The sequence below is a fragment of the Caretta caretta genome, chromosome 10 (assembly GCF_965140235.1).
Source record: "Caretta caretta isolate rCarCar2 chromosome 10, rCarCar1.hap1, whole genome shotgun sequence".
NCBI lineage: Eukaryota > Metazoa > Chordata > Testudines > Cheloniidae > Caretta > Caretta caretta.
In genome coordinates this window covers 66,393,503-66,414,891 of record NC_134215.1, presented here as the reverse complement: position 1 = coordinate 66,414,891, position 21,389 = coordinate 66,393,503, and the positions used below count along the sequence as shown (strand labels likewise).

Sequence of the window (21,389 nt, the reverse complement as noted above, 5' to 3'; positions counted from 1 at the left end):
AGTCGCTCTAGTTTAGGAGCAAATCTCACCCTATATGCAAGTAATCTGCCTTCTGCTGTTGCAGGGAAAGGAGATATACGTGATTGTAACTGTAGAACTGGAAACATCGATGCTGTACAGTGATGATTCCCTTCCTGGATAATCTACTTTTCCAAATGGTAGCCAGATAGGACTAGGTTATATTTCATTCTCATGCCCACCCCATGGACCAGACAGCCCCTAGAGAGCTGAGCTGGGAGCATGCTGTATATCTGTTCTTGCCCTTCCCAGGTGTGATGTGCTTGAGCACTTTTGCTTGGTGTAGTGTCCCCAGCATCCCATCAAGCACACCTCTGCCTTAATTTGGAACTGTAATCAGCCCATGAGATTGCTCTCAAGAGACTCACCCCTTCCAACTTTATGGATCAGAACACCTCCTGGCCTGCCTTTGCCGCTAGTGTATTTCCCATTGTATTTTAATGTTGACTGCAAAGTCTTTGCTCTCCGGGAGTGCTTGCTGTTCCACACTATCACTAAGCAGTCCTGGACTATACCTAGAATCTTACTTAAAATTGTATTTGTCAAAAGGGAATAGTCCCATAGTGAAAGATGAAAAAGGCTGAGGACTGGGTTTCAAAGAAGCTTGCCTTTCATGCCTGCATAGTGGATGTACTAAATGGCAGCCTGGACACTTTGGAATAAAGAGAAGTTTCAAGTTAGTTTCCCCTCAAGCAGCCTACAGCATAACAACTCTGGGTATCTCTCAGAGCCTCTGCCTCCAGTAGATATTTGATAAGGAACAGCAGTTTTGGAGATATGACAAAGTTGCTCTGAGAAATAATGATACAATCAAGATATTGATATCGTGAAGGAAGGAACATTGATACAAAGGCATTCACACCAAAAGCATGAAAGCACCATATAAAAATATGCCAGAAATGTATTTATCTGCTATTAGCTTGTGAAAGAGCCTTTAGCAAACAAACAAACACACACAAACTCTCACAACTAGAATCTGGGGAATGCTACAAGAACTTCATTTCTCTTTGCTCTGGACAGAACAGCCTGAGTAACAGAGAATTATAATGCAGATTAATCAAGCTCCGAGGATAGTCCAAGATTCTTTGGATTGCATGCATGGGAATAACCCAGGTAACTGACAAGGAAACACATTGAGTTTCTTCTCACAGAGAGTCCTTCAGATTGTCCCCTTGGAATATGGGCTGGGAACTTGCCCTTCAGGAGAATGAACAGGGGAGACAGATCACAAAATCCACAGATCCTGTGGAACTGCTGGCGAAAAGGGTCACTCTAATTCTATGGAGTCTCTGTGACTCTGCACTGCCTCCTATTGACCCCCTCTATGGTAGCACATCTCCATTGATTCTGTGCCACCAGGGCAACCACCACTTGCTGGCTGCCCCCAGAACTTCCCTCAGAGGATCCAGACTCAGTATTTATGTAAGGAACGTCCACATCTTTAATGGGAACGGGGGAACGATGCAGAGAATTCACAGCCCACCACCTCTCTCAGCCCTAAGCCAGCCTGTTCCACACCAGATCTAACCTGAGGTATTTCTGTGGTAGCTACGAGCTCTGCAACTGCTTTGCTGGTGAGCAGAGCAGATAATCATGCCCTGACCCCACTTAGATGAGCCTCCTCTGGGGCACTAAATGCTGCTGGTAGTGCTAGCAGGCACCCCAATGCTCTCAGCATCTCCAATAGCTGCTTCCTCACCATGAATCTCAAGGAGAGAAAGGGGCTACCTGATCCCATAACACACCCATGCTTAAAGCATCTGGCTCTAAAAGGATTTATTCCTTATTTCCAGTATGTACTACTGAAAACTAATGACAAAGGGGTATATGTCTGTACAGTTTCTAGCACAAGGGGTCCCTGATCCCTTACTGGGGCCTCAGGAGTCTAGTGTAACAAACGAACAGCAGTCATTTCACTTATGTGATTGAATTATGGGCACATTTCCAAGAGACTGTATGTATTCCTTTATTTGTAATACAGACAGCAAGATGGTCCAATAGTTGCGGTAATAACCTGAGATCTGGGTTCAATTCTTTGCTCTCCCACAGACTTCCTGTAGGCATACCACTTAGCAGCCTCTCCGTGTCTCAGATCCCCATCTGTAAAATGGGGAGACTAATATTTCCCCACCTCCCTGGGGTATTGAGAGACTAAAAACATTAAATAGCATGAGGTGCTTTGAGACCTACCGACGAAAAAACACCATATAAGAGCTACGTATTACTATTCAGATCCACACACTTATAAAACCTTTCCAAATATTTTAAAAGGTTTTAAAACCATGTAAAGGCAGTGTGTTAATTTTCTCTGATTCCAGATCTTATTATAAGCCTCCAACAAGTTTCTTTAATAAAGTGGGCTGCTGATTACATTTATGATTTCAACATGGAACAACAAACATAGAGCAATATTTTACTCCAACATGTTTTCGGACCTAGGCTACACGTAATAAATGTTTCGCATGACATTTATCTTACGTCTCTCACTCCAAAATGACACCATGTGAACAAGCATTTTTCATTCAGTGTAGGAAAGAACAAATAGTAGGTCTTATTCAGGAGGGCTATAAGTTAGATAGATGATAATGAAATGCACACATGGCAAATATTACCTGCAGTAAACAACAATTCTCTGTTAGTTACCTTGCACTCAAACTGATTTGGTTATAGACCAAGAAGGATGGAATATTTGCTCACAGGAAGCAGTGTGAATAGAAAAGCCTTTTTTTTTTTTTTTTTTTTTTTAGTTATTTGCTAAATAGGTCTGTGTTGCCAAAGCCTTGGGAAACCCTCCATATGGACACGAATGTTTCCACTATCACTTTACAGGCTAGAGCTGAATTTGTTATCATTTCTAGGCGTTTACAATGATTAAACTGTATTTAAGTTTTGCAAGATGCAAGGACATGGACGTTATTTTGATTGTGAAACAGTTCAATTGGAGCAGTGCCTAATCAACAGGTAACATTTCACTCTATTGCTGGGTTTCTATATTTTTTACTGATACTGTATCAGCTACAAATTCCAAAGAGACATGAAAATGTCACATTCTGTCCAATTTCATGTTAAAAATAGTTTTTACCCAGTGCACAGGCTCCACACACAGTCCTATATGTCAATTAAGCACCAATTAAAGTTCAGTACTGCTCTTGAAAATAATTCTTGTAAAAATAGCATCATGGCAATCCATATTTACTGTCTCAGAATGATTTCCAGGACAAATTTTCTGAGTATACAACATTCTTTTTCTAACTGCCAGCTCTACAAATTCAAACGAGGATCTGAAGAGGAAGTTGGGTGCCTTTTTTCATACAACATCGCGAAGAACAAAGATTTCACAGTGTCCCTTCCTTCCTCAGACATGTGTAATCTTTCTGTTGAAGACAGTTAGTGACACCAGAGTGGGTCTGCACTGTTGCAATTAATTTGACCTTAGTCTTCTCTCCCTTGCTCAGCTGAAATTCAGGACTAATTCCACCAAGGTCATGGAGTGGGTAAAATATGAGAATTTTTAAAAACAATATTTAAATGGAAAATATAAGCTGTCCATCAGCACATAGAGCAGCTCTGACTGGCCCGTGAAACTGACGGTGGGATGGAACAAGATGATGTGACAGTATGGCATATAAGCACATACAACCTGTTTCTGAGTCCTGACCAGGAAGAGAGAAGACCAATGTGACTATAGTAATCTGTGCTGAAGCCAAGTCTATAATCAAATTGACAAAGGTCAAGGAGATCAGAGGAATCTAGATATTGAGCATTTTCTTGCACATCCCATTTCAGCAATCTGACTGAAAAATGGAACATGCAATAAAGGGTGAGAAATAGAAGTTACTTGTAACTGGAGTTCTTCAAGATGGACTCTGACACTCATGGGATGCGCTGGCCAGTGCAGTTTAGATGGTAGAACCGTCCTGTTAGAGTGCTCACATGCCCCTCCTATCCCTTTTTTCCAAGTTCTCAGATGTTTCCACTGCTTCCTCAGACGATTTTAAAGACCTGCGAAGAAGAGGGAAAGGTAAGCAGGGAGTGTGTTTATGCAGAGTCCACTTTGAAGAACCGCAGTTCTTCTTTGATAGTCCTTGGCATAGTCCTACTCAGGATAGTTTGGCAAGTGGTATTCCATGAACAGATGGTGGGACTTGGGAGTCCTAATTTAATAGGGTTGGAAGTCTTGGGAATAGTGTTTTGTAAAAGTATGACTAGAGCTCCACGTGGAAGCCTTACATCTCTCAACACAAAAGAGGTAGTCAATGTTCTGGTCGAGTGTTAGATTCAATCCTATATCCCACATAGTGCATGACTGTGAAGAAAGAGCATGACTTTTGTAGTTGTCAGTGTACCAAAAAAAGTCTAAGGGACTTTCAAAATTCTTTAGTCTTATTAAGATAAGCTTAAGCGTTCTTTCAATGAGTCTTTGAGGAATCAATCATCTTGATAAGAGTAAACAAAAATTCAAAGTGGTCTAAAATACACTCCTGTGGGCATTAGAACGGAAATGATCTTGCCCCACTGTGACAGAGATATTTGCAATGATACAATATCATAGAAATATGCATCCTTTAGATTCTAAGCTGCAAACAAATCTAGGTTGAAAGGCAGGCAATTACTAAATGCTAATGTCAACATTTGGAAACGGAACTTTGTGATATAAGCTTGCTCAAGTCCAATATTGTACAAAGACCTCCATCTTTCTTTGGTATCAGGAAATATCTGGAATAAAAGCTCTAATTCATGAACTCCCATAATACCTCTGCCATTGCTCCTAACTGTACCAGAGACTGGAATTTCTGATCTTAACATGCTTTCATAACAGAAGTCCCAGAATAGGAAAGGGTTGAGAGAAGGAAGGATTTTGAACTGAATGGGATTGCCTTTTTCTATCATCTCTAGAATCCATTAGTCCAATGCAATAAATTTCATGGGCTGATGAAACAGGAAAGCCAGTTTCCAAAGGATGGGGAGGAAAGTTCATTGCCGATTAGTCTGAAGGTCTTGATCTTATTTCAAACTTGAGGCCTGACATTTAGAAGAGAAACTGAAGCTGAATAATACTTTGCTCTCACTTGAGGCTAAGGTTGAAAGAAGAAGGTGATTACTGTTGTGGTTGTTTTTTCTGGACATAGTAAGACAATAAAGATGGAGAATAAAACTCTGTATGGTAGCTAAAAAATGATCCAGGGATTCCTCTTTCATAAGGTTGAAAGAGACCCAAAGATCTTGCTCTGGATCATGTTTAATCTTTTCCAATATTTCATGCACCATCTTACTAAATAGCCCATTGGCTTTCAACGGGAAGATTCTCTATTTTAGATTTCATTTCAGGAGGAAGAGGAGAAGACTTCAGTGATACATGTCTATAGAGTAACATAACAGAGGTGTTGCCCTCACTGCCAAACCTGAAACAATGAAAGAAGCTCTGAGTGCACATTTTGACATTGTCTGGCTTTCAGTTATTAAAGCATTCACCAACTTATGTTGGTCCTCTGAACAAGGGAGTAATCTTGTGAGATAAATCCCACTCTAAAACTTTAGTCTTTGGTTTAGGATCCATTAGTCTCTGCTCCTCTTCTGACAGATCCAAGGAGTCTCCCAATTATGATTTAATTTCAGCAATCAGAGCCATCTCGTCCTGCAGTATCGTCTTCTTCAGAACTGAGAGAGTCAGACCCAATGACTTCTATCATGGTTTGGCTCTTACCTTAGAGGCTGACACAGGCTTCAGTGGTAAGTGCTTAAAAGTCTGATCCAGTGACTTGGGAATGGATCCTGGAGCTGAGACTCGTACCTTTTACAAAACAGTCTTTTTCTTAGACTCAGAAGTATCTGAAGCCAATACTGGCCTTTTTTCCTTAAGATCAGATCCTTTAGTGGTGCTGGATCCAGGAAGCTTTGCACCCCAAGCTTCTAGAAGGAATAAAGATTGTAGCCTGTTCTGCTATTCTGTGTGTGCTTGGAAGGTGAAGGTGCTGCAGTCAGAGCATCTCAAAGGAGAGTGGCTCTCACCAAGACAAACTAGGCATCTAGGATGAGCATTCAATGCCAGGAAGACCTCTGGAGAAGATGCACACCTTTTAAAACCAAGTCTCTTCAACTTTGGATCCACCATGGAACTGGTAAATGAAACTAATGATCTCTCAGTAACTTTTCTAAACTACTAAGGTAACTTAACCTAAGGCTAAACAAAATAATAAACCGTAACTTTACTAAGCTAAAATACTACTAAGCAAGGGATCCAGAGAGGTTTGTGTCCATCTGCTGCTATGGTTGGAAGGAACTGAGTCAGCAAAGAGCACCATGCCCCCTATTCTAGCCTCGCCCTCAGAACATTCGAAACAATGAAGAGAGGGGTAGGAAGGGCGTGAGAGCGCTTTAAAGGGGAATGCTATGAGAAAGTTCCACTGTCTAAGATGGTGCATCCCATGAGTGGGAATATGCAGAAGACATTCAAAAAAGAATTAGCCAGATTCTTAACATCAAGCAATGATTTTGTGAGCAGAGGCTTTACTAAGACTTCCTTCAAAACAAAAGGGAGTCTTGCCCTCTCTAAGAAAGATGTTGACAATCTCCACCAGCACAGCACTAAGTTACTTCCCCACTAGCCTTCACAAGACAGGAAGGGGGTGAGGAGCAAAAAATTGTCTCAACACCTCCAGTACTTTTATGAGCACTGCTAATTGACATTCTAGTTGGGAAGATAAGGCCTTTATCTCCCCAAAACCTTGCTCTGGTACAACAGCAGTCAACTCATCCTTAGTCTGATCAATCTTATCCACAAAAAATATAAGGAATTTCCTCACAACAGGAGTGGTTGAGCCTGGATTACCAGATTATCTACCACCCAGATAATGCCTTCTGTCTGAGTTTGTGGATACTATGTTGCAGAAAATAATTTTATGAAGTCCTATCAAACCACCAAGAGAGTCGTCTGTCAGGGAACAAGATTCTCCTGAGCTCTCTGGAACCTCCAGTGGTGGACCAAACAGGCTCCAAGCAATGGCTCTGCACTGCTGATTGCCATCTTGATTCATTATGTACTGAATTTGATGACAACTGTGCTAAAACTGGCCCCGCAGCAGCCAACCAGATTTCTGTGATACATGCAAAGTTGGAAATCTCATCCTTATTAAGTTACATAGCACACACAGAAGATTAATGAACAGTCTGGTCCCTTTAAAATTCTACCTTTCCTGCAAGAAAGGAGAAGTGGTTTTGTTTTTGTTTTGTTATAGGTTGTTTTTTTAATAGGAGCTCATTGTTATTTGATGGAATTCACCCTGCAGAATAAGCAAGATTTGGAAGACCAGGATCGTGTTTTGACATGATCTGATAACCTTTTATTTGTTTTTCCAACAAGAAATGGAAATGTATGTTAAAACACAGCAAATACATAGTACAAAAATGAATCTCCATGTTCATAGAACAGTATTGAAATGGTGCTGTCATGGGGCCTACTGTACCCCCATGGGAATTGTGGGAGTTTAACCTCTCCTCCCACAATTCTCCTAGCCTGCTAGCGGTATCTACAATCCTGATCAACAAGTACCAAGAACAAAACATGACATGGAACAGAGCCAGGAAGGAGAGGTTACTCACCTTGTGCAGTAACCGGAGTTCTTTGAGGTGGGTGTCCCTATGGGTGCTCCGCTTCAGAATTTTCACTTCAAGTGTGCTTACACTCCATGAGCCTCTGATCAGAGATTACCGATAGTAGTGCCCCTTTGGCTCATGCATGCATCCTACACATCCTCATGCCCAGCACTGAGGACATATAGGGCTGCACAGGCAAATGACCCTCAGTTTCTTCTCCACCGCAAAGTCCCATGGAAGAAACTATGGCGCATCCATAGGTGGACACTTCTTGAAGAACTCCAGTTACTGTGCAAGGTGAGCAAACTCTCCTTCTTCGAGTAGTGTACCTATGGGTGCTCCACTCAGGTGACTTCTGAGCAATATCCTCAACAGGAGGAGGGAGCTTTAGAGTTGAGTCCAATACTGAAGACAAAACTGCTTTTCCAAGAACAGCATCTGTTCTAGAAGAATGAACCACCATGTAGCACTGGGAGAATATATGCATCGAAGACCAAGTTGCAACCTTGCAGACTTCAACAACGGGAACATTTGAGTAATGCTGTAGAGGAAGAGAGAGACACCATGGAATGGGCTAAAATCCTCAGAGGAGGCTGTAAATTGGCAGATCCATAACAAGAAATAATACATCCAGAAATCCATCTGGAGTCTCTGGGTGCAGATTGTGGACCTTTTGGACTAGCCAGCAATTGACATGAACAGTCTTGAAAATTTTCTAAATGATTTATTTCTGTCCAAATAAAAGGCTAGTGCCCTCCTGACATCCAGGATATAGAAGGTAGCATCTTCCTTGCTCTGATGTGGTTTCAGGAAGAAAACTGGGAGATGGATGACTTGACTGATATGAAATTCAGACAATACTCTAGGTAGTCATTTAGGATGTGGCTGTAATGAGACTGTGTCCTTAAAAAACCACCATAGAGGGAGGGTCCACCATTAAAACTCCCATTTCCCCAACTTTTCAAGCAGAAGGAATGGCCATCAAGAAAGTTGTTTTCTTGGCTAGGTGAAGAAGGGAATAGGTAGCTATGTGTTCGAAAGGGGGTTTCATCAGACTCTTGAGTATGAAGTTTAAATCATGGATGGGTTCTATAATATGAGAAGAAAAGTTCCTCAGCCCCTTAATGAATCTCATTGTGGTGGGACGAGCAAGCAATGAGAATCCCTCAACCAGGGAATGAAAAGCTGTTATAATCGCCAAGTGAACCCTGATGGAACCAGGAAAACATCTTCCAGTGAGTGAAGGCCCAAATCCTCTCTTATGCAAAACCATTTGCACTTCCTTTTGGTAATGATGGCAAAGAGATCCACTTCTGGAACTCCCCAACTCAGGAAAATGTGATTGAGAGTCTCGGAATCCCATTCATCGTCCTGGGACAAGTGCCTGATGAGGTCATCGGCGATTGTCTTTTGTACTCCTGGGAGACAGACAACTGCATCCTAATTCCAGCAGCCTATGTACCAGTTCCATACCTCACCACTTTGGCACAATGAGAAGGGGATCTCCTCTCTCCCAGACCTTCACTGCTTGATATAGAACATGCAGGCTACGTTGTTTGTTGCACTCTTTATGGGGATCTGTTCCTGATTAGTGGCAGGAATTGGATACAGGCATTCCTGACTGCCGTCAGCCGCAAGAAGCTGATGTGCAAATATGCTTCATGGGCAGACTGTTTTCCCTGAATGGTGTTGATCCCTAAGTGTGCTCCCCAACCCACCAAAGATGCATTTGTTGTTATGATTGGGGAGGGTTGGATAAATGGAACACCCAAACAAGCGTCTGGGTCTTTCCACCAATTGAGAGAGTCTCGTACTTGACAAGGGTCTGACACCTGCTTGTTCAGGCTGTGTCTGTTCACAGTATAAAACATCCTGAACCAGTCCTGGAAACATCAAAGTCATAACTTGTCATGTTGCATCACAAAGGTACAAGCTGCAATGTGTCTGAGTAGCTGAAGGAAATTTCTTGTTGATGTCTGTGGACTGATCTGAATTTTTGAGAGTTTTGTTTGTTTATGTCATGAGGGCTGTCCATGGGAAGGTAAGCTCTGGCTGATATTCATCTAAGCTGGCCCCTAGGAACTCTATCCTTTGCAGCGGGCTCAAAGTAAATTTCTTGATGTTGAGCTGCAGACCTAGCCTGCAGAACAGAACCATTGCTGTCTTTATTGTGGAGAGAACATTGTTTTAAAACCAGCCCTTGAATAGCCAGTTGTCAAAGATCAAGAGCGACCACTGCTAGTACTCTGGAGAACACCTGCATGGCAAAGAAAGGCCAAAAGGAAGCACCTGATACTAGAACTTGACTGACTAGAAACCAAAGTGCATAGGCTGAATCGTGACATAAAAATAGCATCCTGAAGGCTGAGGGCTGAGAACCAATCCTTTGGTTCCAATGATGGAATTATAGCTGCAAGAATCACCATCCTGAATTTTTGTGTTTACATGAAGTTGTTTAGTAGTCTTAGATCTAGAATCGGTCTCCACTCCCCCATTTTTGGGGAACCTGAAAATACTTGGAGTAAAAACCCTGCCCCTGTGTTGATGTGGAACTGGTTTTGTGCCTCCTAAGTGTAAAAGGGAGTCTATTTCCTGTTTTAGCAAGTGCTTGTGAGAGGGTCCCTGAAAAGGGATGGAGAAGAGAGGCGGGTTGGGGGGTGGAGGGGAGAGGAAGGTAAAATTGATGTAACCACTCAATCGTATAACTTCCAACACTCATTTGTCTGATGTAAACGGCTCTCATGTGGATTGAAAGTGGGAGAGAGGGCCTCCAAAGGTGTGTGTGTGGCCGGGGGGGGGGGGGGACGGGACAGGTAGAATTGTATAGATGCAGCTCAGTGGTGTCGGGTTGTTCCAGACTCTTGACCTATCCATCAAAACTGTTTTGATGATGATGAAGGCTGAGTGGTGTATGAAGATGAAGAGGGTGTTCTATTTCTTTGAAACCTTGGCTTCTTTCTGGGCAGCACTATGGGTCTCTGAAATCCTGAAAATGGAGCAGGATGCAATCTGCTAAACTTTCATTTGCTTGCTTGAGGGGATCTCCAGGGGCCCTGGAATTCTGCAAGGCTTTGTCGGTGCTTTCCAGGAAAAGTTTTAATCCATCAAAGGGGAGGACCTTGATCTTGTTTTGGACCTCTCTTGGGAACTCAGACAGCTGGAGTAAGGATGTTCTATGCATGACCACTGCTGTAGAAATGGAGTGAGACACAGTATCAACTGTGTCTAAAGAGGCCCTCAGTGAGGTCCTAGCTAACGGTTGGCCCTTGTTAATAATAGACAGACGTTGCTCGTGATGTTCTGTCAGGAAGTGCTCAATAAAGGTGGTAGACTTAGAATAACGTGTATGGTTATGTTTTGCTCTAAAAGCCTAGTAATTTGTGATCGTAAACTGAAGTGTCACAGACAAGTAGTTCTTACAGCCAAATAGGTCAGGACATTTTTGTTTCTTATCAGGTATAGATTTTACATGCTGCTGCTTGCCATGTTCATTCACTGCTTCCATAACCAGAAAATTAGGTGCAGGATAGGAAAATAAAAGTTGGGAGTCCTCAGCCAGGACATAATATTTTTTGTTGGCACTCTTGCAGGTCAGTGCTAGGCTCTGACAGATGAACTTCGCAGCGTCCAACAGAGCCTCATTAATTGGCAAGGCAACTCAAGCACAGAAAGTCCACTGAAGAACGTGCGGGCGCGTATGCTACAACTCTCTAACCTCCTCTAAGGTGATCTGTAAGGAGTCTGCGTACATTTCATTCAGTCCTGAAACTGTCTGAAATCCTCAGCCAGAGAAGCTGGAGCAGGCATTACCGTCTCATCTGGAGATGAGGAGATATTTGCAGAAAAGCTTCCTTATCTGCTTTGGCCTCCTGCTCTTCAAAGGATTCCTGCCCTTGATGTAACAGAGGAGGGATAGATGGGGTAGGAGAATGTGCAGCCTAAGGATCCCAGTATGGCCACTGAGTGAGTTCATAAGGCATGGGAGTGGCACCCAATGGTGATTGAACCAGTGTGAAAGGATGTGGGTCAGTCCTGGGTATAGCTCTCCTCTTTCCCCAAAAGTGTCAGGCGGGAGGTCCCTTTGGTGAATATGGGAATCCTGCACTGAGATTTGGAAGTCAGAAGAGAACTCCTTCTCATCTGAAGGAGGAACTCTACCACTCTCAGAGGGTTGGAGAATCGAATGGTACTGAGGAAAGGTCCAATCTTGGTGACTGTGTCACTCGTGGTACCAACAGACAAGCAGTACCCACTAGCCGGGGAGACTCCAGCTCATCTAATATGAATAAGTCCCTGGAGTATCTGAATTCCTGTGGTACTGGATTTGTTGGCACATGGCAAGGTTCCACAGTTGGTACCACAGGCATAGACTGCTCTGGTAAGTCTCATACAATGGAAGTAGATGGCTCCGACAAAGATGGCTTAGGAGGATTTGAGACAGTATCAGAAATGGGACGTCTGCACAGTACTGAGGATGTCTTGGTGGCTGGCTTAGTCATGGAAAGTACTGAGGGAGTTGTAGGTATCACCCTTTTAGAAGTAGAGGATTTAAATTCCTTTGCTGCAATGTCCTGCTTCTGCAATACGGTGCAGGATATCGATACTGAGGCATGTTTGGTGCATTTAGCCTTAGAAAAGCTTGGAGTTCCATGCACAGGGTCAACACTGACAGCACCTGAAGCCTCAGTGGTACCCGGAGCAGGACTTGAGGTCTCCAATATGGTCTTACTTTGAGAAGACTGAGGCTCTCTCATTTTCTTTAAAAATGAGAATGAGTCCTCCAAGGATCTCTCCTAAGTCTGGGTGAGTGAAGATGTTGACAGGGCACTATGGTCTCTCAGAAGCTGATGCCTGGACCCAAGGCCAGATGGAGATAAAACTTAAGCTCTTAATGATGTAGTCGCAAAAAGAAAAGGAGTACTAGTGGCACCTTAGAGACTAACCAATTTATTTGAGCATAAGCTTTCGTGAGCTACAGCTCACTTCATCGGATGCATACAGTGGACTGTGCATCGGATGCATACTGTGTCCACAGTATGCATCGGATGAAGTGAGCTGTAGCTCACGAAAGCTTATGCTCAAATAAATTGGTTAGTCTCTAAGGTGCCACAAGTACTCCTTTTCTTTATGCTAATACAGACTAACACGGCTGCTGCTCTGAAACCTGTCATAATGATGTAGTGTTATCTCCCAATTCCTCCTGGCTCTGCTTTTAAAAGCTGGATAGTACGCTTCTGAGGGATGTAAGTTTCCCCCAAAGCTATAGGTACACCAGGAGTGCCAGTCACTGACCAGGATAGCTTCCTGGCTAGTCAGGCGATGATTGAAACTCAAGACAGCGGATCTCAAAAGAAAAAGCCCCCCCTAGAGGTGAAGGGATTATAGAACAAATCCCCCTACAAAATGAAATAAGCATAAAATTAAATTAAAGGAAAAGAAAAAAAAATAACTAGACTAAGGACAAGCTTTGAATAGTAAAGCGGACACATTAGCACACTCTCTCGGACGGTGAAGGTGGGTTTACCCAGGCAACCCTATATGTCCTCAGTGCAGGGCATGAGGATGTGTGGGACACAATGGGCACTACTACCAAGTTTCCGATCAAAGTGCATGAGGCGTGAGCACGCCTGAACTGGAGCACTCCTAGGGACACTACTTGAAGAACAGCTCTGGAGCATGTACCAAGACGGCAATGAAGCACCATGCTAGTGTGAACACAGGGCAGAAAAAACAATGTATGTTTACACCAGTGCAGCACAAACTACAACAGACTTTTCTAACACGGACAGGGCCTTAGTACTTAGAAAGCCCCAATCCTTGACATATCGAGGCGCTGGTAGCCAAGCTCTGGGACAATGGAAAGTTTGGATGTGGTTACAGGTACAAGGAGTTATTCTTTTGCATACGCTGCAAGACACAGGCTCAGTCCTGCAGTCCTTAATCATGAGTCGCCTAACTGAAGTCTGTAGGGGCTGCTTTTTCTCGCACTAGCCTCCATGCTGTGTACTTAGTAATATTGCACAACATATTTCTGTCAAGCCCCATGCAAGAGTATACTGAGGGCACTTTTCTAAGTGAAATTTAAGTAACTATTATTCACACTAGCCACTAAAAACTTAAAGTTTTTCCAAAGAGCAGCTAAATTGCCTTATATATTGTTCTTAAGCCCTTTTGCTATATTAAAACTTTTGCAAAATACTGGTTAGAGCTTTTTTCTCTCATGATAAATGGATAAATGAATGATAAATTTATATTTTGCCAATTCAATTCTCTCCTCACTCTTCCCGCCACCCCAAAGGATATTCTTAACACCTAACGTGTAACACAGTGTTTTCATATTGTTCAGAACCATGATAAAAATTCAGATCTTTTAATGTACATATAAAACAATTTAAATGTATTTGATTCTACACCATGAATATGTGGAAAAGATATTTAATTGTAAAATAGAAAAAGTAGGCCAGAGTACAGTTTTAAGGGCAATGCCTTTGAATACAGTATAGGTAAACTAGACTTTGTTTAAGTTTATATAAACAATATCATAAAAGCAGTGAAACATGGAAAGACAAAGCAAAGCACGAATAAAAGACAAGTTATCGTTTTACAAAAAAGGAATCCGCACAATAGTTCAAAGTTGAATGTAACACGGCATCGAACAGTCTTAAGGCAGCATGACCTAAGGACGGGACTAGGAGCCAGGAACTCCTGAGTTCTATTCCCGCGTCTGCCACTGACTTATGTGGCCTTGGGCAAATCACCTAACCTCTCTGTGTCACGCTTATACCAATTGTAAAATGGGGACAATAATGTCCATACCATAGGGGACATAGTGAGGATTAATTCTTTACTGATTATACAACACTTTGAAGATGTAAAGCACTAAATAAATGCTAAATATTCATACAGATCACTGCACAGACACATTTATCACAGTGAAGCACAATGATGGTAGGTAACAAGAGCACCAAAACAACATCAAACTTTCAGGTCCAGCTGCATAATTTAAATGCAAAAAGTCTGTTTATAAAATGTGTCCTTGAGATAATCTGAAGATTATTGGTGAAACAATTTAAGAATATTTAAAAGGAATTGCTATGTGGGTTCCTGTGGAGACAGTCTTTCATACTTCTGTACTTTAAAAATGTTTGCACACGAAAGTTATAAGACTCACAGAAAAGTGAAGTTTCAATGCCCCCCACTGTCAACATTTTCAAATAATGTCTGTATTACGTAAATTAAGGTTTTTTTTATTTTTACAAATTACATTCTTCCAAGAAATATACCATTCACAATAAAACTGGCTGCTAGCTTACTTCAAATGACATTTAGGCTAAACATTTTTTCTCATAATTTTCCTCATCTTTGCTGAAAAATATCTATGCAAGATGTGTGTAGAAATTATAAAAACATGCAGCATATGTACAAACTGAAAAGTTTAAAAAATATTAGCTTCATATACATGTAAATCTACTTGGATATATCGGAAATTAAATATAAAATTTTCACTTTCTAAAACAAGGGTTTTCAGAAAATCTAAGACAACTACTTAAAGTTGTACAAAGATGTCCATCAGGAAATGTCTTATTCAAAAAGAGGTCTAAGTTGTTCCCAGTAGGAATAACTATTAATTCATTTTCAAACTGTCAATCTTAATCTGCAACATCACCCTTAAAACTGTTCTGTTTTTCAGAAATTAGATTTATACTAAAATCCAAAATTTCACAAAAACATTGGCTTCTTGTGTTTCTGGATCCCTTCAAAAAAATTTATCAACTCACTTTGGAACTGTAAAAAAAACAACTATTTACAGTATTTCATTTTAAATACTTTTCACAATTTCTAAATTCAGCTTTTATGTTACAAGAAATTCATCAGAGCTCATGGCTTAAGTCCAGTTATCAACCTGTAGCATCTTTGCTATTGTGTAATCCTATTTCTGTACCTATAGAGTGTACAGTTCAAGATTGTACTGCAGTTTTCTTGACTGAAAATAAGAGACTTTACAATATGTCCATTTCAATATTTAAACAGCTTCTTTATTAGTCTGGAGACGGGTCATTGCCTCTAATTTCTGCCGATAGGCTTCTGCTTCTTGCTCTTTCTTTAGAAGCTGCTGTCGATACTTTTGTGCTTCTCGATTTGCCTCATCCAGCTGTTTCTGTAGAGTTTCTCTCTCCTATTAAAAACAAAACAGCAATGTTTTGTCTAATGCATGTTAAGTGCAAGATAAAACGGCAGTTTTTGGACAGCCAAGGTACAAGGCATCATATACAGAATCAGAAGCTAGGAGGTCCAGTCCTGCAGTTTACTCAGGCAAAACTCTCACTTAAATACTTTTGTGTAAATAAACAATGAAAGATTGGGCCAGACAATTGCTCACAAGATTTAAAGTGCAAATATACCAAAAAATACTCTCTCTTTAAGAGTATGCTCTTATGACATTTGCTCAGGGGAAAAAAGCAATCTTTGGAAAATATGTTGAATATTCAGGCACAGTTGTCTGACTCAGTTTCCAGAATCGGAATTTAAAAAAAAAAAAGTTCAAACTTCTTTAAAAAAAAATCAATACACAGTTCATATCCAAGCAGGTTTCCCCACTATGAGTGTCTATATAATTAGAAACAGAAGCAATAGCATAGAAATAGAACTTCCAGGGACCAATTCTTCTATATCATGATAAAAGTAACTTCCGCCAAGGTTTTTATAAATAAAAAAAAACAAAAAACAAACAAACCAGGGTATTTCTCCTACAGAACTATAGAAGCAATTAGACTGGCAACCTATTCTTTCCCCCGATGAGGTGAAATAGAGGTTTTCCACCTTACAACACATACATCTCTAACTGGATGGAGAAAAAGTTTGCTCATCAATGAAATTCTTAACTAAGGGCCCATCATGCATCTGCATCCATGCAGGCACAGGGGTTTGCCCACACAGATGCAGCTGTAGTACAGAGGCTAAGTTCCAGTTGCAGAATCTTTATTTCTAGCAACAATGCAGAAACCAGAAGGGACACAGCTTGATTTTCAGATCCACAGCTAATGGGAAAAAACTATTTCACTTGTAAAGTGAGCAATCCGATTTAGAAATTAATGAGACGCAACAAACATGGAAATTCACACAATTACGTCGAGTCATATTTCAGACTACAATAGGTGATCAAATAAAATAGTGTGCTGACTTTGTGTGTACACTGAACAATTAATGAACACTGCATTCTAATGAGGTAACTGTTTTCCAGCCCATCAGAAATACATTTTTAATCTACTAAATAATTTAAAAGGGACTCAGACACCTTAAATCTTGTTTGAATTTTTCTTTTTAACCTAGTATTGTTACAAGGAAGTTTTGCCTAGAATTAGCCCTTACGATTACTGTAACTAAAAGGAATTAGAGAAAAATATTTTTCTTCCCTCCCTCCCCGCCCACACGCCGGATTGTGCATTTGACAGTGCTTACTATATACAGTTAGTTTGATCAGAATATAATAACATCAGCTAACAGTAGCTTGCTGCTACTCACTATAAATGATAACCAGGCTTTTATGGAAAATAAACTTGGGAGACAAAAGCAGAAGCATGCTGCTCAAATACTAATATAATACAACAAAACTCCATTACAATTACTTTGAGTGTGATCCGCTTCCCATTGATGACAAAATTCTTACTGACTTCAATGGGAGTAAAACCATGCTCTTTATTTCTATTCAGCCAATTGGATGGCGAAATTTTAACTAGTGGCTCTCTATGCTGTAAAGTGATGGCTGCTCACAATACAAGTATCTAACTTCTATATTCTCATTAATTCAGTCAGTCATTGACTATATAATCTAGAAGAATATTTTGGATTATTTATGTACTGTATGTACTGTACTTTTATGAATTAACAAGTGTTTGCTAGATGTATTTTTTAAAATTTGTATAAAGTGAATTATAGTTGGCCATCCTACAAGCCAATTGTCTGGCATACTGTTCATCTGCTATATTTAAATATGATGTCACAGAATGGTTTCAAGGCTAAGTGAGACACTTCATTTCAAAGCAGGAGACATTTCTCCTGTGTCCTAGGAAACATAGCTGAGTACAATAGAAATACATTCAGCTATTAACAACGTAGATGCTGCCATGCTGTTTGATGCAGAAGAGCCACCGTGACAAACTGCATCCCACTGAAAAATGACTGCCTTGGAAAATAGCTTTGTTTTGATCTTCACTCAAACAGAAGCCATCTTATTAAAATAAGTGCACCATACTATTATGGAGAAGCCAATTTCTGATTCAATCACTCTTTTCACTTTAATCACCAAGTAGTAGTTGTGGAAGCGAAACTCAGAAAATAAAGCTGCCAAGCTGTCCCTCAGGAAAATGTTGGTCTATCAAATAAGACAATGGCATCATCACCATACTCCCTCACACTTTCTCCTTCACTCTAGCAGCTCAAAACCATATTACGATTTCAGACCTTATGCAGGTCTGAAATTCTTTTCTATAATACTTAAAATACTTTTCTTTCTCAGCTCAGTACTCCTCACCTGTTTGCATGATTAGTACCTAAAAATATTAAATAAATACAATACACATAGTACGCCTTCTGATTCCTACTGTCCCCAATGCTAGAGCTACATTTAGCTGTCACATGTGGTGCTGAATATGTCAGCATATAACGACAAAGGTAATTGATCAGTGCTAATGTTAGCATCTGTGTAGCAGAAACAATGGGTGAAGGAGAGATTTTATTAAGTTTCATAAAGGTTAGTTATCAAAATAGAGAAGAGAATAAACTACATATACTGTAGTTGCTTTATATGGGGCTTTACACAGTTTTGAACACTGGGCTGAAAGAGAAGCTAAAAATGAATAGGTTTCAGAAGTGTAGCTGTGTTAATCTGTATCAACAAAAACAATGAGGAGTCCTTGTGGCACCAGAGACTAACAAATTTATCTGGGCATAAGCTTTCGTGGGCTATAACCCACTTCACCAGCATCAGATGCAGTGGGTTATAGCCCATGAAAGCGTATGCCCAAATAAATTTGTTATAGTCTCTAAGGTGCCACAAGGACTCCTCATTGCTAAAATCAATAGGTTTCTCTCAGCTGGAGTATGCACGAATAAAGTGAGTGCTCCATCTTAAAAGGTGATGATCTGGATCACTCACTTGACAAGATAATTTGGCATCCAACTTCTAAGTTTATCCTCTTGGGAATCAGAACACTGCCTTGTAAGACACCACATGAATGGTTAAATAGTAAATCAACCCATCCAACAATTGGACTGGCCAATTATAATTGCCTTTTGCAAAATAAATATTTAAATTCACGTCACAGGACATGTAAAGTGCAATTATACTCTAAAAAATGTATAAAGTGAAGTTAGCACTGTGGGGTACAAGTTTGTGCCTCAGGGACATCCAAGGTCAAATTTTTTCAGTTTATTAGTGAAAAGATGACTTTTCTAACTGCCACAGCTGCAAACTCAACCTGAAGTCTGAAAATCAAACGTGTTCTTTCTGGCTTGTAATTATCACCAGTAGAAAGAGATTCTACAACTGGAACTTAGTGAACTGATGATGCAAGATGAGAACTGAATTCAGCTCTCTCCCACAGGTATATTTTTCTGCAGTAGAAGTAGGGGAAGTATAAGCTTATTTAGGGGCTAAATTCTGCTCTTAGTTATACTGCTATAGATATGGATTAACTAAAACAAGCACACTTGACTCTAAATAAAAGGAGCAAATCTACTGAGTAAGAAATTGTCTTTTTAAAAAGTCTCCACATAAAATGTGGTTATGTAGCTAATGGAGGGGAATGAGACACAAAATGCAGATACACCAATCTCTTAAGTAAATGAAAGATCTGATGGTGTGTACTATTTTAAATGCTTAAATTAAAAAACTAGGTCAGTAATAAAGGAATAATATGAAAAAAATAATACAAAAGTAGAGTTAAACTTTTTATTTTATGGCAAATTAGTCTTCTGGTACAAAGGTATGTCAAAACTGTGATATTCAGCAATTCGATGGGGAAAACAAACAAAATCTCCTCTTATTTGGAAAGGGATTTTTTGCACAATAAATATCCACACACGGCTTAGAATTACATGTCTGAGAAATGCAAGATTATTTTACAAAAAGGAGTTAGATCTGGGTTCAGAAATAGGTAATTTTATTTTATTCAGAGCTTTCTACTCTTTAAATTAAAAGAGAAATTCTTTTAAATGCTGATAAGAATTTTAAATATTTTACTGATAACAACTGTACATATACAAACCTTGAAAACATAAGATACATACCAAGCTTCCTCTAATATGAAATAATTCACATAAATGAAAGTTCCTTGCTTTTAACTCAGTTTTTTCTAACATTATCTGAGCCTAAAGTCAAGTCTGCTTATTAGAGAACACAATTTACTTACAACTTGGATTACCTCCAAAATTGAAAAATACATGAACAATGACACAGAAACTCCAAGTGAATAATGTTCCAGACTGGCCAATCCATAAAATCACCAATTAACAGGGAAGACAGAATTTCCCTGTTTTCAGGGAATGGCCACCTTCCAATCTGCAGCTACTCCTGGAATCAGCAAGAAGAAGAAAACAGAAAGGGAGGGTACTGGAAAAGATAAATACTATATACACATGAAAAATATTTTTTTAACGAATATAAACAAACAGAGCAGACAGGTTGAAGAAACCTATGGCATAAGAATGAAGCAAGCCCTAAAGGAAGATTTTCACAGATGTCTTCATCAGCAGATCTTTTCTTCCCTGCCATGAAGGTGCTAGAGACTCCCCTGCAAATAGATGCTTTAAAACCTCTCCTGGTGCAGCCCTAAATCAAAAAGACAGCATCAGGCTTCTGCCATGGCTATACAGTACTTAAAAGGAGAGAAGAATCACTTCTTTGAAAAGAATGGATTTCTTGATTAAGAGGAAATAGAGAATATATCTTGGATGTGAATTCCACTAGTCTTATTTTGGAAGAAACAGAGAAAAAAAAATTATCTACCTTTCGTTAACTGTTGTTCTTCCAGAATTGTTGCTCATGTCCATTCCATTCTAGGCTTGCGCGCGCACCCATGTGCGCAGTAATCGGAGATTTCTGCCTTAGTGGTATTGGTATGGTCTGCTGTGGTGTCCCCTTGAGTGCCACACTCATGTGCTAGTATATTATAGGAGCCGCTGACCCTATTCCCTCCCAGATCCTTCTTGCGGGACAGAGGGGTAGAAGGGCGGGTAATGGAATGGACACGAGCAATACATCTCGAAGAACAACAGTTACGAAAGGTAGATAACCATTTTTTCTTCTTCGAGTGCCTCTTCATGTTGATTCCATTCTAGGTGACTCACAAGCAGTATCCTCAGGAGGTGGGCTTAGAGTTCACAGTCTAGCTGCTTGCAGTACTGCTTTACTGAAGCCAGCACCGTCCCAGGTCTGCTGGCTAAGTGCATAATGGGATGTGAACATGTGGACAGATGACCAGGTGGCCGCCCTACAGATGTCCTGGATAGGCACTTGGACTAAGAAAGCTGCCAAAGAGGCTTGAATGGGCATTTACAATCGCTAGATGTGGCACCTTTGCCTGATTGTAGCCGCAACGAATGTGGGCAGTGATCCAAGAAGAAATTCTTTGAGCAGACACTGGATGACCTTTCATCCTGTTGGCCATCACCACGAACAATTGTGTTGACTTGCGGAATGGCTTGGTCCTTTAATATAGAAGGGTAGTGCCCTCCGGACGTCTAGGGAATGCAACCTATGCTCCTCCTCCGACTTACGT

The 21,389-nt window shown here is 40.5% G+C and overlaps 1 protein-coding gene across 4 annotated transcripts in view; it reads right to left on the bottom strand.

Annotated features, from left to right (window-relative positions):
- Positions 1-14,030: 14,030 nt before the first annotated feature.
- GABPB1 (GA binding protein transcription factor subunit beta 1) overlaps positions 14,031-21,389 on the bottom strand; it is a 40,039-nt gene continuing 32,680 nt past the window's right edge. For all 4 annotated transcript variants that reach the window (XM_048867316.2, XM_048867317.2, XM_048867319.2 and 1 more), the window contains exon 9: positions 14,031-15,787. In XM_048867316.2, coding sequence (XP_048723273.1) covers positions 15,635-15,787 — 153 coding nt within the window. In that variant the 3' untranslated portion in view covers positions 14,031-15,634. The remainder of the gene's footprint in view (positions 15,788-21,389) is intronic.